Here is an 18,941-nt window from a genome sequence, read left to right on the forward strand (position 1 = left end):
TGGGAAAGAGACACCACCTGCATGTATCTGCGATCCCAGTGCAGCGTCCGGAGACGCTACTTCAGATCACCATCAAGACCATTGGTCGTAATAGTCGCTGCCCTTGGTCAGTCTCTGAAACAAGACTTATGCTAAGTTCTTGCACGCCATTCTCTGCAGCGCACTACCATTGCATCTGGGGAGCTTATGTCTGGGGTGAAATACAGGGATTTCCTCCATTGTCTTTCAAGCTTTCCCATCTTCTATTATTCCTACAGGTGGGCCTGGATGCGAGGTTGCATCTAGGGTCCTTTGAAGGGGCAAGGTTTCAAAGGTTTCTGTTTTTTTCCAAAGGCATTTATCCTTGCTTCCTGCAGTTCAGACATTCATGGAAAGAGTTCTTCAGCCCCCGTTCCTTCGTCCCACAGCTCTATGGGACTTCAATCTTGTATGGCAGTTTTTGCTGGGATCGGTATGATTTACTGCCACCCGCGGCTGTCCGTGCCCGGCTTACCTTCGATCAGGATGCCGGGCGTCGGGCTCCCGGCGTAGATAAAGTGACAGGCGTCACTTAACCCTTGCTGGAATTAGACAGTCGGGAAGCCAGCGGTTGGGATTCCGTCCGTCTGCTTCCCATTTTTGCTATTGGATCGATTTGAACTAAATACTTAACTTGCAAGACTGTTTCTCCTAGCCACCTCCTCAGCCAGGAGAGTATCAGAGCTAAGTACTTTAGCTTGTCGTCCTCCTTTCCTGTATTTTTATGACAGAGCGGAACTTCGGACGACGCCTTATTTTTTGCAGAAGGTTGCCACAAAATTTTAAATCAGCCTATTGTGGTTCCGGCCCTCCCTAGTGTGGATGCTTTGGTGCAGTCTTTGGATGTTGTACGGGCCTTCATCTCTGTGTCATGTACTGGGCAGCCGTTTGTAAACAGACAACATCTCGATGGGTCCAGGAGGTTATACGACTATACGGCTTACATTAAACGGTGTCAAACTGTGCCTACCACAGTTTTGGATAATTACACTCGGTCAGTACATATCTCAAGCTCCAATACCACACGCAGCACGATATCCCTGACATGAGTCCCGTGCAACTCTGCTAGCGTTGGGCGTCTTTTTTTTAAAGATCTCAAATTAATCAGCAGAGTCTCCTTGTGCATCCTAGTCGCATCGCTTTGCGACTTAGTCGCATTTTCGGCAAAAAAAGACACCCCAGTGCTAGCAGTGTCTCACGGGACCAGGGGTGCCAAGAGGGGCTGTTTGGTGCGGCTGCAGTAAAGACTAGTGAGGACAAATCTGTATGTGCCTCTTGGGCTGCACGCCATGGGGCCTCTGCGGCTCAGCTATGTTGGGCTGCCACCTGGTCTTCTGTACACACTTATCCAATTCTACTGTTTTGACACTATTGCCTCCCAGGAGACCAGCTTTGGGCGCAGGGTGCTTCCCTTGAGGACGGCTTTGGGATGTCCCCAGTATTAGAGTCCTCCAGTGGCTGAAGGAAAAAAAACAGTATTTTTGTACTTACCTGTAAAATCCCTTTCTCCAAATTCATGGGGGACACTGGATGCAGATTTCTGCTCTGTAAAATTTCCGAGATTCTTGGCCTTATCGCCATTCAGCCATTTATACAAGGGGGACTTGAATCTGGTATTATGATATTTACAATATGATGTTTGAATGGATTTTGTCAATGTGACATACCCCACTTAGAAGACCGTTTTCCTCCTGGCGATTTGCTTTAGCTTGGAGAGTCTCCGAACTAAGCAGTAAGAACTAAGCACCCTGTCTACTCGCTCTCCTTACCTGGTTTTTCCTGATGACCGGAGGTTTCTAAATGCCACATAAATCGCCCTATTCTGGTTCCAGCCCTTACTGAAGCAGATTCTTCAGTCCGGGCCTTGGATGTTGTACTGGCTCTTTGTATGTTTCCAGTACTTCATTCCAGTATTTATGATTTCCATAAGAGGGGCTGGCCATCCACTAAGAAAACCATCTCTTTGTGGCTTGGAGAAGTTATCATCCAGGGTTACGTTGCCCCGGGCCGGCCTGTGCCTTCTTTGGGTTACTGTACTTTCAACTTTCTTTCGGTGCTTCTTGGTCTGGACGTCATGGGGCCTCTGCGGCTCAGCTGTGTTGGGCTGCCACCTGGTCCTCCTCTAGTTTTTTTGCCAGGTTTGCTTCCCAGGAGACCAGCTTTGGGCGCCGGGAGCTTTGTGCATACACAGAGTGCTTCCTCTCATGAGGACTGCTCTGGGACGCCCCCAGTGTCACTCCAGTGGCTGAAGGAGATAAAAGGAGTTTTGTATTTGGCAGTAAAGCCCCTATCTCTGATTGCGCTGGGGGACACAGGACGACCTCCCAGCGCTGCTGTCCTCAGTGTGTGTGTGGTTATGTTTGGGTTTGGTGGCTGTTTTTGCCATGTGTACTTGTGATGTGTTTCCACACTTTGTTGAGGGATCTTTTCCTCCCTTTGTTCCTTCCTCTCTCCTTCTGTGACTACTTGGGCTTAGTTAACTAAACAACTGAAGTCAGGTGGGGTATAGAAGAGGAGCAGCAAAGCCCAAATTAAGGAAGATTTAAAGTGCCTGGCTGCATACACCACCGTCTACACCCCAGCGTTCTCCAGAGTCCCCCATGGAGTCTGAGAAATAGCTTTTACTAGTATCCTGTTTTTTTTTATTACAGTGTGTATTTTAATGTAAAGTGTATATTACCAAAGCGAAGCTATCTGTGGCCCCAGCTTTTACCGTACCCTCTGACACATTTATAATGCATCTTTATAATGATGTGCACTTGTAGAGTTACTGGTGTAAATGGGAATACATATCTGTCTGTCTGATCTTACAGAGGAGAAAGCCATGTACTCTGCAGAGTTAGAGAAACACAGGAAACAGAACACAGAGTTCAGGCAGAAAGTGGACAAACTGGAAGACAAAATCCTCTTTCTTCAGGTAAGAAGATCAAACCCCTGATACCATGATACCAGTGTCCATCCCTGATGTGTGTTCTGTAATCCTACTGGTCTGTTCAGCACTGACGCTCTCTCACCAGTCTCTGTCCTGGTCTGTTCAGCACTGACTCTCTCTCACCAGTCTCTGTCCTGGTCTGTTCAGCACTGACGCTCTCTCACCAGTCTCTGTTCAGCACTGACGCTCTCTCACCAGTCTCTGTCCTGGTCTGTTCAGCACTGACGCTCTCTCACCCGATCTCTGTTCTGGTCAGTTTAGCACTGACGCTCTCTCACTAGTCTCTGTTCAGCACTGACGCTCTCTCACCAGTCTCTGTCCTGGTCTGTTCAGCACTGACGCTCTCTCACCAGTCTCTGTCCCGGTTTGTTCAGCACTGACGCTCTCTCACCAGTCTCTGTCCTGGTCTGTTCAGCACTGACGCTCTCTCACCAGTCTCTGTTCTGGCCTGTTCAGCACTGACGCTCTCTCACCAGTCTCTGTCCTGGTCTGTTCAGCACTGCCGCTCTCTCACCAGTCTCTGTCCTTGTCTATTCAGCACTGCCGCTCTCTCCCCAGTCTCTGTTCTGGTCAGTTTAACACTGACGCTCTCTCACCAGTCTCTGTTCAGCACTGACGCTCTCTTACCCGATCTCTGTTTAGCACTGACGCTCTCTCACCAGTCTCTGTCCTGGTCAGTTCAGCACTGAAGCTCTCTCACCAGTCTCTGTCCTGGTCAGTTCAGCACTGCCGCTCTCTCACCAGTCTCTGTCCTGGTCTGTTCAGCACGGACTATCTCTCACTCGATCTCTGTTCAGCACTGACGCTCTCTCACCAGTCTCTGTCCTGGTCAGTTCAGCACTGACGCTCTCTCACCAGTCTCTGTTCTGGCCTGTTCAGCACTGACGCTCTCTCACCAGTCTCTGTCCTGGTCTGTTCAGCACTGACGCTCTCTCACCAGTCTCTGTCCTTGTCTATTCAGCACTGCCGCTCTCTCCCCAGTCTCTGTTCTGGTCAGTTTAACACTGACGCTCTCTCACCAGTCTCTGTTCAGCACTGACGCTCTCTCACCCGATCTCTGTTTAGCACTGACGCTCTCTCACCAGTCTCTGTCCTGGTCAGTTCAGCACTGAAGCTCTCTCACCAGTCTCTGTTCTGGTCTGTTCAGCACTGGCGCTCTCTCACCAGTCTCTGTCCTGGTCTATTCAGCACTGATGCTCTCTCACCAGTCTCTGTCCTGGTCTGTTCAGCACTGACGCTCTCTCACCAGTCTCTGTCCTGGTCAGTTCAGCACTGACGCTCTCTCACCCGGTCTCTGTTCAGCCCGGACGCTCTCTCACCAGTCTCTGTCCTGGTCAGTTCAGCACTGACGCTCTCTCACCCGGTCTCTGTTCAGCACTGACGCTCTCTCACCAGTCTCTGTTCTGGTCAGTTCAGCACTGACGCTATCTCACCAGTCTCTGTCCTGGTCTGTTCAGCACGGACTATCTCTCACTCGATCTCTGTTCAGCTCTGACGCTCTCTCACCAGTCTCTGTCCTGGTCAGTTCAGCACTGACGCTATCTCACCAGTCTCTGTCCTGGTCTGTTCAGCACGGACTATCTCTCACTCGATCTCTGTTCAGCACTGACGCTCTCTCACCAGTCTCTGTCCTGGTCAGTTCAGCACTGACGCTCTCTCACCAGTCTCTGTTCTGGCCTGTTCAGCACTGACGCTCTCTCACCAGTCTCTGTCCTGGTCTGTTCAGCACTGACGCTCTCTCACCAGTCTCTGTCCTGGTCTGTTCAGCACTGACGCTCTCTCACCAGTCTCTATCCTGGTCTGTTCAGCACGGACTATCTCTCACTCGATCTCTGTTCAGCACTGACGCTCTCTCACCCGATCTCTGTTCTGGTCAGTTCAGCACTGACGCTCTCTCACCCGATCTCTGTTCTGGTTAGTTCAGCACTGACGCTCTCTCTCACCGATCTCTGTTCAGCACTGAGGCTCTCTCACCAGTCTCTGTTCTGGTTAGTTCAGCACTGAGGCTCTCTCTCACCGATCTCTGTTCAGCACTGAGGCTCTCTCACCAGTCTCTGTTCTGGTTAGTTTAGCACTGACGCTCTCTCACCAGTCTCTGTTCAGCACGGACGCTCTCTCACCAGTCTCTGTTCTGGTTAGTTCAGCACTGAGGCTCTCTCACCAGTCTGTTAGGTGGGAGTACTTTGCTCCAGGAATGTGCTAATAGGTAGCCGGCTAATCGCTGTGACCGTCCATGTGCAAGGATTGTTCCGAAAGCTTTGGTCTTTATTGTGGGCAGCAGGAAAACCATCTCTTGTTGCCAGCTGTTTCAGCTATCTATCATTACTATTTTGTGCTATGTTTTGCTGTCTCCTTAGCGATGTCCTGATCCAGCGCAGGCATAGCTCGGACTCCTGCTTTCCGCTTGCCTGGTAAAGTCTTATTTCCATGCTTCCCTCCTGTACTATACCAGGCTGCCCTTCTCCTGCTCCGCTCTGTCAGTCCCTCCATTAGCTGCCTGTTTTTTGACCAAATTCAGAAAGAAATTCTTCTACTTACACACTATTACCCAAACTACACCAACATACATCTCTTCTCTTATCTCATAGTATCTCTCACCTTCTGCTTTACAGAAGAGCTTTATCTCTCATCCGCACACATTACCTGCTCCCAGTCACGGTTACAGGGCTGTATTCGGGCTGCCTGCACTCAGTGGAACGCCCTCCCACACACAAGAAGACTTTCTTCTAAACTCCAAACCTTCAAGCGTTCCCTGATAACTCCCCTCCCCAGACAGGGGGCATAGTAATCTCTATCGGATCTAGTCTATGTTGGATTGTAGCTGCCTAACAGTGGAGGTAATTTTGGGCTATGTCCAGTTCAGTCCATCCGCTCATTAGGAACCAGTGACTTTAGTAAGGTCACATGATACACATCTGGGGGGCTTACACCTGCCACATCATTAACATTCACTGTTATATTGGCCAGTCCCCTAAAATTAGGCAGTCTTTTGTGCCATTGGACATGGATGGAATTGATGAACTAGTCACACAGAGGGGAGATGTATCAAACCTTCTAAAGGGCACAAGTGGAGAAGTTCCCATAGTAACCAATCATCTTCTAGCTATCTCTTATCCAGTACATTCTATTAAATGACAGGTAGAATGTGATTGGTTGCTAGTGCAGTGTTACATCTCCACCCTCCCGTATTACACTTGCGTCACAATGACTGTCCCCACCCCTCTTTCCAAGTCTAACTGATAGGGATATGTTATTGGGGGTTAGTAACCAAAGCGTCACATTATTAATGTGCTTACCCAGTGGTTTTACACATCTTAGTGCCACCTTTACCCCCAACATTTGTGTATGGAAACAGCTACTGTCCACTTACATTCTGGGTGTCTGAGGGTGACGGGAATAATGTGTAACTCGGTGGGGCTATATAAATAGTAGTAATTACAGTACAGGGCATCTATATGTGAGGAATAAGGCATATTTCCATCCTAGGAAAGTTTAGATGAAGCCAACTGTGCCCTGGAAGCTGCCTCCCGGCTCACTGAGCAGCTGGACCTGAAAGAGGAGCAGATTGAGGAGCTGCGGAGACAAGGTGAGATGTATGCATTATATGTAGTAACCAATGCTTCCTGTCACATGGCCTAATGTGCTACGTCTGTAAGAATCCCACCCAAAGATCAGCATGGGCTTTACCATTCACTAACAGCTGAAGCCCTACCTGCTGTCAGCGTAGTTTTCCACGGTCCTCAGGGGTCCCGCACATGTCTCTCATGGTCTCCTCTCTCCTGCTGTCAGCGTAGTGTTCCCCGGTCCTCAGGGGTCCCGCAGATGTCTCTCGTGGTCTCCAACACTCCTGCTGTCAGCGTAGTGTTCCCCGGTCCTCAGGGGTCCCGCAGATATCTCTCGTGGACTCCTCTCTCCTGCTGTCAGCGTAGTGTTCCCCGGTCCTCAGGGGTCCCGCACATGTCTCTCGTGGTCTCCTCTCTCCTGCTGCCAGCGTAATGTTCCCCGGTCCTTAGGGGTCCCGTACATGACTCTCGTGGTCTCTCTCCTGCTGTCAGCGTAATGTTCCGCTGGTCCTTAGGGGTCCCGTACATGTCTCTCGTGGTCTCCTCTCTCCTGCTGTCAGCGTAGTGTTCCCCGGTCCTCAGGGGTCCCGCAGATGTCTCTCGTGGACTCCTCTCTCCTGCTGTCAGCGTAGTGTTCCCCGGTCCTCAGGGGTCCCGTACATGACTCTCGTGGTCTCTCTCCTGCTGTCAGCGTAATGTTCCGCTGGTCCTTAGGGGTCCCTTACATGTCTCTCGTGGTCTCCTCTCTCCTGCTGTCAGCGTAGTGTTCCCCGGTCCTCAGGGGTCCCGCAGATGTCTCTCGTGGACTCCTCTCTCCTGCTGTCAGCGTAGTGTTCCCCGGTCCTCAGGGGTCCCGCACATGTCTCTCGTGGTCTCCTCTCTCCTGCTGTCATCGTAATGTTCCCCGGTCCTTAGGGGTCCCGTACATGACTCTCGTGGTCTCCTCTCTCCTGCTGTCAGCGTAATGTTCCCCGGTCCTCAGGGGTCCCATACATGTCTCTCGTGGTCTCCTCTCTCCTGCTGTCAGCGTAGTGTTCCCCGGTCCTTAGGGGTCCCGCACATGTCTCTCGTGGTCTCCTCTCTCCTGCTGTCAGCGTAGTGTTCCCCGGTCCGCAGGGGTCCCGCAGATGTCTCTCGTGGTCTCCAACACTCCTGCTGTCAGCGTAGTGTTCCCCGGTCCTCAGGGGTCCCGCAGATGTCTCTCGTGGACTCCTCTCTCCTGCTGTCAGCGTAGTGTTCCCCGGTCCTCTGGGGTCCCGCAGATGTCTCTCGTGGTCTCCTCTCTCCTGCTGTCAACGTAGTTTTCCACGGTCCTCAGGGGTCCCGCACATGTCTCTCATGGTCTCCTCTCTCCTGCTGTCAGCGTAGTGTTCCCCGGTCCTCAGGGGTCCCGCAGATGTCTCTCGTGGTCTCCTCTCTCCTGCTGTCGGCGTAATGTTCCCCGGTCCTCAGGGGTCCCGCACATGTCTCTCGTGGTCTCCTCTCTCCTGCTGTCAGCGTAGTGTTCCCCGGTCCTCAGGGGTCCCGCAGATGTCTCTCGTGGTCTCCAACACTCCTGCTGTCAGCGTAGTGTTCCCCGGTCCTCAGGGGTCCCGCACATGTCTCTCATGGTCTCCTCTCTCCTGCTGTCAGCGTAATGTTCCCCGGTCCTTAGGGGTCCCGTACATGACTCTCGTGGTCTCCTCTCTCCTGCTGTCAGCGTAATGTTCCCCGGTCCTCAGGGGTCCCGTACATGTCTCTCGTGGTCTCCTCTCTCCTGCTGTCAGCGTAGTGTTCCCCGGTCCGCAGGGGTCCCGCACATGTCTCTCGTGGTCTCCTCTCTCCTGCTGTCAGCGTAGTGTTCCCCGGTCCTCAGGGGTCCCGCAGATGTCTCTCGTGGTCTCCTCTCTCCTGCTGTCAGCGTAGTGTTCCCCGGTCCTCTGGGGTCCCGCAGATGTCTCCCGTGGACTCCTCTCTCCTGCTTTCAGCGTAGTGTTCCCCGGTCCTCAGGGGTCCCGCACATGTCTCTCGTGGTCTCCTCTCTCCTGCTGTCAGCGTAATGTTCCCCGGTCCTTAGGGGTCCCGTTCATGACTCTCGTGGTTTCTCTCCTGCTGTCAGCGTAATGTTCCGCTGGTCCTCAGGGGTCCCGTACATGTCTCTCGTGGTCTCCTCTCTCCTGCTGTCAGCGTAGTGTTCCCCGGTCCTCTGGGGTCCCGCAGATGTCTCTCGTGGTCTCCTGTCTCCTGCTGTCAGCGTAGTTTTCCACGGTCCTCAGGGGTCCCGCACATGTCTCTCGTGGTCTCCTCTCTCCTGCTGTCAGCGTAGTGTTCCCCGGTCCTCAGGGGTCCCGCAGATGTCTCTCGTGGTCTCTAACACTCCTGCTGTCAGCGTAGTGTTCCCCGGTCCTCAGGGGCCCGCAGATGTCTCTCGTGGTCTCCTCTCTCCTGCTGTCAGCGTAATGTTCCCCGGTCCTCAGGGGTCTCGTACATGTCTCTCGTGGTCTCCTCTCTCCTGCTGTCAGCGTAGTGTTCCCCGGTCCACAGGGGTCCCGCACATGTCTCTCGTGGTCTCCTCTCTCCTGCTGTCAGCGTAATGTTCCCCGGTCCTCAGGGGTCTCGTACATGTCTCTCGTGGTCTCCTCTCTCCTGCTGTCAGCGTAGTGTTCCCCGGTCCACAGGGGTCCCGCACATGTCTCTCGTGGTCTCCTCTCTCCTGCTGTCAGCGTAGTGTTCCCCGATCCTCAGGGGTCCCGCAGATGTCTCTCGTGGACTCCTCTCTCCTGCTGTCAGCGTAATGTTCCCCGGTCCTCAGGGGTCTCGTACATGTCTCTCGTGGTCTCCTCTCTCCTGCTGTCAGCGTAGTGTTCCCCGGTCCACAGGGGTCCCGCACATGTCTCTCGTGGTCTCCTCTCTCCTGCTGTCAGCGTAGTGTTCCCCGATCCTCAGGGGTCCCGCAGATGTCTCTCGTGGACTCCTCTCTCCTGCTGTCAGCGTAGTGTTCCCCGGTCCTCTGGGGTCCCGTACATGACTCTCGTGGTCTCCTCTCTCCTGCTGTCAGCGTAGTGTTCCCCGGTCCTCTGGGGTCCCGCAGATGTCTCTCGTGGTCTCCTCTCTCCTGCTGTCAGCGTAGTGTTCCCCGGTCCACAGGGGTCCGCTCATGTCTCTTGTGGTCTCCTCTCTCCTGCTGTCAGCGTAGTGTTCCCCGGTCCTCAGGGGTCCCGTACATGTCTCTCGTGGTCTCCTCTCTCCTGCTGTCAGCGTAGTGTTCCCCGATCCTCAGGGGTCCCGCAGATGTCTCTCGTGGTCTCCTCTCTCCTGCTGTCAGCGTAGTGTTCCCCGGTCCTCTGGGGTCCCGTACATGACTCTCGTGGTCTCCTCTCTCCTGCTGTCCGTTAACTGACTCAGACGCAGCTTTGTTCTTTCTCCATGCAATGGGTAGTTCAGGGGATCTGTGTTTTATTACAGCTTTGCAGCTCGTTAAGTATCACGGCTCTGCGTCTCTGTCACGGTTCTGCGTCTCTGTCATGGCTCTGCGTCTGTCACGGCTCTGTGTCTCCGTCACGGCTCGGCATTTCTTTAAGTATCATAGCTCCACGGCTCTGCGTCCCTGTATGTGTCACGGCTCTGCGTCCCTGTATGTGTCACAGCTCTGCCACCCTGTATCTGTCACGGCTCTGCCTCCCTGTATCTGTCACGGCTTTGCCTCCCTGTATCTGTCACGGCTCTTCCTCTCTGTATCTGTCACGGCTCTGCCTCCCTGTATCTGTCACGGCTCTGCCTCCCTGTATCTGTCACGGTTCTGCCTCCCTGTATCTGTCACGGCTCTGCCTCCCTGTATCTGTCACGGCTCTGCCTCCCTGTATCTGTCACGGCTCTGCCTCCCTGTATCTGTCACGGCTCTGCCTCCCTGTATCTGTCACGGCTCTGCCTCCCTGTATCTGTCACGGCTCTGCCTCCCTGTATCTGTCACGGCTCTGCCTCCCTGTATCTGTCACGGCTCTGCCTCCCTGTATCTGTCACGGCTCTGCCTCCCTGTATCTGTCACGGCTCTGCCTCCCTGTATCTGTCACGGCTCTGCCTCCCTGTATCTGTCACGGCTCTGCCTCCCTGTATCTGTCACGGCTCTGCCTCCCTGTATCTGTCACGGCACTGCCTCCCTGTATCTGTCACGGCTCTGCCTCCCTGTATCTGTCACGGCTCTGCCTCCCTGTATCTGTCACGGCTCTGCCTCCCTGTATCTGTCACGGCTCTGCCTCCCTGTATCTGTCACGGCTCTGCCTCCCTGTATCTGTCACGGCTCTGCCTCCCTGTATCTGTCACGGCTCTGCCTCCCTGTATCTGTCACGGCTCTGCCTCCCTGTATGTGTCACGGCTCTGCCTCCCTGTATGTGTCACGGCTCTGCCTCCCTGTATGTGTCACGGCTCTGCCTCCCTGTATGTGTCACGGCTCTGCCTCCCTGTATGTGTCACGGCTCTGCCTCCCTGTATGTGTCACGGCTCTGCCTCCCTGTATGTGTCACGGCTCTGCCTCCCTGTGTCTGTCACGGCTCTGCCTCCCTGTGTCTGTCACGGCACTGCCTCCCTGTGTCTGTCACGGCTCTGCCTCCCTGTATCTGTCACGGCTCTGCCTCCCTGTATCTGTCACGGCTCTGCCTCCCTGTATGTGTCACGGCTCTGCCTCCCTGTATGTGTCACGGCTCTGCCTCCCTGTATGTGTCACGGCTCTGCCTCCCTGTATGTGTCACGGCTCTGCCTCCCTGTATGTGTCACGGCTCTGCCTCCCTGTATGTGTCACGGCTCTGCCTCCCTGTATGTGTCACGGCTCGGCCTCCCTGTGTCTGTCACGGCTCGGCCTCCCTGTGTCTGTCACGGCTCGGCCTCCCTGTGTCTGTCACGGCTCGGCCTCCCTGTGTCTGTCACGGCTCGGCCTCCCTGTGTCTGTCACGGCTCGGCCTCCCTGTGTCTGTCACGGCTCGGCCTCCCTGTGTCTGTCACGGCTCTGCATCTCTTCCCCTCAGACTATCCCTCACTTAGGGTTTCATCCCTCCTTTCCTCTATTCCAGATTTCCGTGTAATCCAGCCCCATTGTCTCTGCAGTGACCCCTCCCCCCACCCCCATTATAGGCTTCTGGGGACTCTCCTCCCTTATTAGTCATAGTATGAGGATCTTACTCCCCCTCTCCATGACTGTGCTCATGTCCCCTTTTCATGGGTGACTTTCTCACATATGGGCTATTTGCCCCAGCTTTGTGTGGTGTTACTCTCACAACATAATTGGGGTTGTCTATACAACAATTTAGGGAGCAGAGGGACCCCAGGTACTCCTTTCCTCCTCCATTGTTCCCTGGCTCAAATGACCCCTCTGTTCTCACTGACAGGAGTCGCTGCTTCTGCTAGGTTTGGCCATCGATGGTCTGATGGCCATCGGAACTCGTTTTACCATTGATAGGAGGCAATAAAGTCCCGATGGCTAATGCCGGCCACAGTCTGCACATGTGCAAAGTTAAACCATCACATTATTGTTTTCCAAACCCGGTCCTCATGGCCCAATCACAGTGCAGACATTAGAGATATGCCTATTTCAGCACAGGTGGCTGAATCAAACTGAATGATATAATAATTGTCATCTGTGATCATGCATGGATATCCTTAGTACCTGGATTGTGAATGGGCAATTAGGACCATGTTTGGGAAACACTGGTTTAAAACCATTGCCCATCGATGGCAAAGCCGTCAATGAGCTACCCTAAAGTATCCCTCCGCCTCTCTTGTTGTGACCAGGCTAATCACACAGAGCTGTATTACTCCGCCCCTCTATGCAGCAACAGATCACACACACACACACACGGTTCTGTATCCCTCCGCCTACTGTCACAGGGGGTGTTACATCAGAAGTATTCTTCATATTCTCCCTTCCTGTCATGTTTCAGAAATGTTTAGTGATTAGATTAGAGCAGACTTCTTTCCCTTAATTGAGCACTAATTGTTTTTTTTAGGAGATTAAGCTGTGTAAGTGTTGATATTAGTCTGGGAAAGAGAGAGTCCTGTATCCCAAACGCATTATGCTGACTAGACGGGAAATCCATAACCAGAAGTGTTTGTGTTACCAGAAGATTAATGAACGTCTGCTCGTTTTCAGAGACCGAACCGTTCAAGTACTTGAATGCACAGACTGCAGAATTTCTATGTATTAACTGTTCCTCTCCCTCAAACATCTGAAGGACATAGTTGGAGATAGCTACATGTCTGTGTGTTTGGACTCTTTATGATACAATTTGTTGTTGTTGTATAATTGTGAGGCACCACAGTATAGAGGACACTCTCAGCCAGAGACATATCAGGTGGAAAATGCAGACGTGAAGCAAAGCTTGGGGGAGGCGCTGCTTGTGAGGGAGCTTACAGTGTATTAGGGAAAGGAGAGTGCTGAGGCGAGGATATTAAGGTGGCTCGGAGTGGAAATTGGGGTAGCGATGAGGGTGTAGCCATGTGAGGGAGTAGGGTAACCTCACACCTGAAGCGCCTCACACGTGTGCCCCGTCATTGAAGGAGCCACCAGCCAATCAGCAGGCATCTCCGTCGGAGCAGCTCGCTGATTGCCTGCGTGTGGTCAGCGTGCCTCCCCATAGACTTCAATGGGGAGAAATCTCCATTGAAGTCTATGTGGGAACCGCAACATTGTATCTACTGCTGTAACCACGAGGTTAACCTCAATTAACCTTGTGGTTACAGCAGTAGATTCAGTACCACCCGTTTTTTTGTTTTAACCCCATGGATGCCTACTTGGAGAAGAGGTGAGTATGGATTTTTTTTTATAGGTACCCGTATGGATTACTACGGATACTAGGTAAGTATGTGTGTGAGTGTGATAGTGAGTGTGCATGTATGTTATAATAACATTTTACTTTCACGGTGTATGTTTTTTTTTTTTTTTTTTTTTTCGTATTGCTTTGGTAGTGGAACTACAAGTGCCAGCGGGCCTGTAATGTCCCACATGCTGGTATTTGTGGTTCTCCAAATACCAGCATGCAGGGGCGGCTTGCTGGTAGGTATAGTTCCACAACTAAAGACAATATTTAACCATTTGTTTAACACTACACACTAGAGATGTGCAGGCTCGGATAGGTTCGAATTTTCCCGCCAAGTTCGGATTTTTCCTGCCAAAAAGCGGGTCTCGGAAAAAAGGCAAAACGTCATCTTTCATGGACAAACATCATCTTCCATGGACTTTTGTCCAGGAATGATGATGTTTGTCCATGACAGTACTCAGCACAGACTCAGGAGCACACAGATATACAGATGTCACATATCACAATACTCAGCACAGTCTCCCATATACAGACTCAGGAGCACACAGATATACAGGTGTCACATTACTCAGCACAGTCTCCTATATAAGGACTCAGGAGCACACAGATATACAGATGTCACATATCACATTACTCAGCACAATCTCCCATATACAGACTCAGGAGCACACAGATATACAGGTGTCACATATCACATTACTCAGCGCAGTCTCCCATATACAGACTCAGGAGCACACAGATATACAGGTGTCACATTACTCAGCACAGTCTCCTATATAAGGACTCAGGAGCACACAGATATACAGGTGTCACATATCACATTACTCAGCGCAGTCTCCCATATACAGACTCAGGAGCACACAGATATACAGGTGTCACATTACTCAGCACAGTCTCCTATATACAGACTCAGGAGCACACAGATATACAGGTGTCACATATCACATTACTCAGCACAGTCTCCCATATACAGACTCAGGAGCACACAGATATACAGGTGTCACATATCACATTACTCAGCGCAGTCTCCCATATACAGACTCAGGAGCACACAGATATACAGGTGTCACATATCACATTACTCGGCGCAGTCTTCCATATACAGACTCAGGAGCACACAGATATACAGGTGTCACATATCACATTACTCAGCGCAGTCTCCCATATACAGACTCAGGAGCACACAGATATACAGGTGTCACATTACTCAGCACAGTCTCCTATATACAGACTCAGGAGCACACAGATATACAGGTGTCACATATCACATTACTCAGCAAAGACTCCCATATACAGACTCAGGAGCACACAGATATACAGGTGTCACATATAACATTACTCAGCGCAGTCTCCCATATACAGACTCAGGAGCACACAGATATACAGGTGTCACATTACTCAGCACAGTCTCCTATATAAGGACTCAGGAGCACACAGATATACAGATGTCACATATCACATTACTCAGCACAATCTCCCATATACAGACTCAGGAGCACACAGATATACAGGTGTCACATATCACATTACTCAGCGCAGTCTCCCATATACAGACTCAGGAGCACACAGATATACAGGGGTCACATATCACATTACTCAGCGTAGTCTCCCATATACAGACTCAGGAGCACACAGATATACAGGTGTCACATATCACATTACTCAGCGCAATCTCCCATATTCAGACTCAGGAGCACACAGATATACAGGTGTCACATATCACATTACTCAGCGCAGTCTCCCATATACAGACTCAGGAGCACACAGATATACAGATGTCACATATCACAATACTCAGCACAGTCTCCCATAAACAGACTCAGGAGCACACAGATATACAGGTGTCACAATACTCAGCACAGTCTCCTATATACAGACTCAGGAGCACACAGATATACAGATGTCACATATCACATTACTCAGCACAATCTCCCATATACAGACTCAGGAGCACACAGATATACAGGTGTCACATATCACATTACTCAGCGCAGTCTCCCATATACAGACTCAGGAGCACACAGATATACAGATGTCACATATCACAATACTCAGCACAGTCTCCCATATACAGACTCAGGAGCACACAGATATACAGGTGTCACATTACTCAGCACAGTCTCCTATATAAGGACTCAGGAGCACACAGATATACAGGTGTCACATATCACATTACTCAGCGCAGTCTCCCATATACAGACTCAGGAGCACACAGATATACAGGTGTCACATTACTCAACACAGTCTCCTATATACAGACTCAGGAGCACACAGATATACAGGTGTCACATATCACATTACTCAGCGCAGTCTCCCATATACAGACTCAGGAGCACACAGATATACAGGTGTCACATATCACATTACTCAGCGCAGTCTTCCATATACAGACTCAGGAGCACACAGATATACAGGTGTCACATATCACATTACTCAGCGCAGTCTTCCATATACAGACTCAGGAGCACACAGATATACAGGTGTCACAATACTCGGCACAGTCTCCTATATACAGACTCAGGAGCACACAGATATACAGATGTCACATATCACATTACTCAGCACAGTCTCCTATATACAGACTCAGGAGCACACAGATATACAGGTGTCACATATCACATTACTCAGCGCAGTCTCCCATATACAGACTCAGGAGCACACAGATATACAGGTGTCACATTACTCAGCACAGTCTCCTATATACAGACTCAGGAGCACACAGATATACAGGTGTCACATATCACATTACTCAGCAAAGACTCCCATATACAGACTCAGGAGCACACAGATATACAGGTGTCACATATAACATTACTCAGCGCAGTCTCCCATATACAGACTCAGGAGCACACAGATATACAGGTGTCACATTACACAGCACAGTCTCCTATATAAGGACTCAGGAGCACACAGATATACAGATGTCACATATCACATTACTCAGCACAATCTCCCATATACAGACTCAGGAGCACACAGATATACAGGTGTCACATATCACATTACTCAGCGCAGTCTCCCATATACAGACTCAGGAGCACACAGATATACAGGGGTCACATATCACATTACTCAGCGTAGTCTCCCATATACAGACTCAGGAGCACACAGATATACAGGTGTCACATATCACATTACTCAGCGCACTCTCCCATATTCAGACTCAGGAGCACACAGATATACAGGTGTCACATATCACATTACTCAGCGCAGTCTCCCATATACAGACTCAGGAGCACACAGATATACAGATGTCACATATCACAATACTCAGCACAGTCTCCCATAAACAGACTCAGGAGCACACAGATATACAGGTGTCACAATACTCAGCACAGTCTCCTATATACAGACTCAGGAGCACACAGATATACAGGTGTCACATATCACATTACTCAGCGCAGTCTCCCATATACAGACTCAGGAGCACACAGATATACAGATGTCACATATCACAATACTCAGCACAGTCTCCCATAAACAGACTCAGGAGCACACAGATATACAGGTGTCACAATACTCAGCACAGTCTCCTATATACAGACTCAGGAGCACACAGATATACAGATGTCACATATCACATTACTCAGCACAATCTCCCATATACAGACTCAGGAGCACACAGATATACAGGTGTCACATATCACATTACTCAGCGCAGTCTCCCATATACAGACTCAGGAGCACACAGATATACAGATGTCACATATCACAATACTCAGCACAGTCTCCCATATACAGACTCAGGAGCACACAGATATACAGGTGTCACATTACTCAGCACAGTCTCCTATATAAGGACTCAGGAGCACACAGATATACAGGTGTCACATATCACATTACTCAGCGCAGTCTCCCATATACAGACTCAGGAGCACACAGATATACAGGTGTCACATTACTCAGCACAGTCTCCTATATACAGACTCAGGAGCACACAGATATACAGGTGTCACATATCACATTACTCAGCGCAGTCTCCCATATACAGACTCAGGAGCACACAGATATACAGGTGTCACATATCACATTACTCAGCGCAGTCTTCCATATACAGACTCAGGAGCACACAGATATACAGGTGTCACATATCACATTACTCAGCGCAGTCTTCCATATACAGACTCAGGAGCACACAGATATACAGGTGTCACAATACTCAGCACAGTCTCCTATATACAGACTCAGGAGCACACAGATATACAGATGTCACATATCACATTACTCAGCACAGTCTCCTATATACAGACTCAGGAGCACACAGATATACAGGTGTCACATATCACATTACTCAGCGCAGTCTCCCATATACAGACTCAGGAGCACACAGATATACAGGTGTCACATTACTCAGCACAGTCTCCTATATACAGACTCAGGAGCACACAGATATACAGGTGTCACATATCACATTACTCAGCAAAGACTCCCATATACAGACTCAGGAGCACACAGATATACAGGTGTCACATATAACATTACTCAGCGCAGTCTCCCATATACAGACTCAGGAGCACACAGATATACAGGTGTCACATTACTCAGCACAGTCTCCTATATAAGGACTCAGGAGCACACAGATATACAGATGTCACATATCACATTACTCAGCACAATCTCCCATATACAGACTCAGGAGCACACAGATATACAGGTGTCACATATCACATTACTCAGCGCAGTCTCCCATATACAGACTCAGGAGCACACAGATATACAGGGGTCACATATCACATTACTCAGCGTAGTCTCCCATATACAGACTCAGGAGCACACAGATATACAGGTGTCACATATCACATTACTCAGCGCAATCTCCCATATTCAGACTCAGGAGCACACAGATATACAGGTGTCACATATCACATTACTCAGCGCAGTCTCCCATATACAGACTCAGGAGCACACAGATATACAGATGTCACATATCACAATACTCAGCACAGTCTCCCATAAACAGACTCAGGAGCACACAGATATACAGGTGTCACAATACTCAGCACAGTCTCCTATATACAGACTCAGGAGCACACAGATATACAGATGTCACATATCACATTACTCAGCACAATCTCCCATATACAGACTCAGGAGCACACAGATATACAGGTATCACATATCACATTACTCAGCGCAGTCTCCCATATACAGACTCAGGAGCACACAGATATACAGATGTCACATATCACAATACTCAGCACAGTCTCCCATATACAGACTCAGGAGCACACAGATATACAGGTGTCACATTACTCAGCACAGTCTCCTATATACAGACTCAGGAGCACACAGATATACAGGTGTCACATATCACATTACTCAGCGCAGACTCCCATATACAGACTCAGGAGCACACAGATATACAGGTGTCACATATAACATTACTCAGCGCAGTCTCCCATATACAGACTCAGGAGCACACAGATATACAGGTGTCACATATCACATTACTCAGCACAGTCTCCCATATACAGACTCAGGAGCACACAGATATACAGGTGTCACATTACTCAGCGCAGTCTCCCATATACAGACTCAGGAGCACACAGATATACAGGTGTCACATTACTCAGCACATTCTCCTATATACAGACTCAGGAGCACACAGATATACAGGTGTCACCTATCACATTACTCAGCACA

At 50.3% G+C, this 18,941-nt stretch overlaps 1 protein-coding gene across 1 annotated transcript in view; it reads left to right on the forward strand.

The window, feature by feature from the left end:
• The window catches only part of TRIP11 (thyroid hormone receptor interactor 11), a 125,148-nt gene that overhangs the window by 58,865 nt on the left and 47,342 nt on the right, over positions 1-18,941 (forward strand). The window contains exons 15-16 of the mRNA XM_088455576.1: positions 2,832-2,935; positions 6,437-6,536. Of these exons, the coding sequence (XP_088311702.1) occupies positions 2,832-2,935; positions 6,437-6,536 (204 nt within the window). The remainder of the gene's footprint in view (positions 1-2,831; positions 2,936-6,436; positions 6,537-18,941) is intronic.

The sequence above is a fragment of the Taudactylus pleione genome, unplaced genomic scaffold (assembly GCF_031769625.1).
Source record: "Taudactylus pleione unplaced genomic scaffold, aTauple2 ptg000660l, whole genome shotgun sequence".
Lineage (NCBI taxonomy): Eukaryota > Metazoa > Chordata > Amphibia > Anura > Myobatrachidae > Taudactylus > Taudactylus pleione.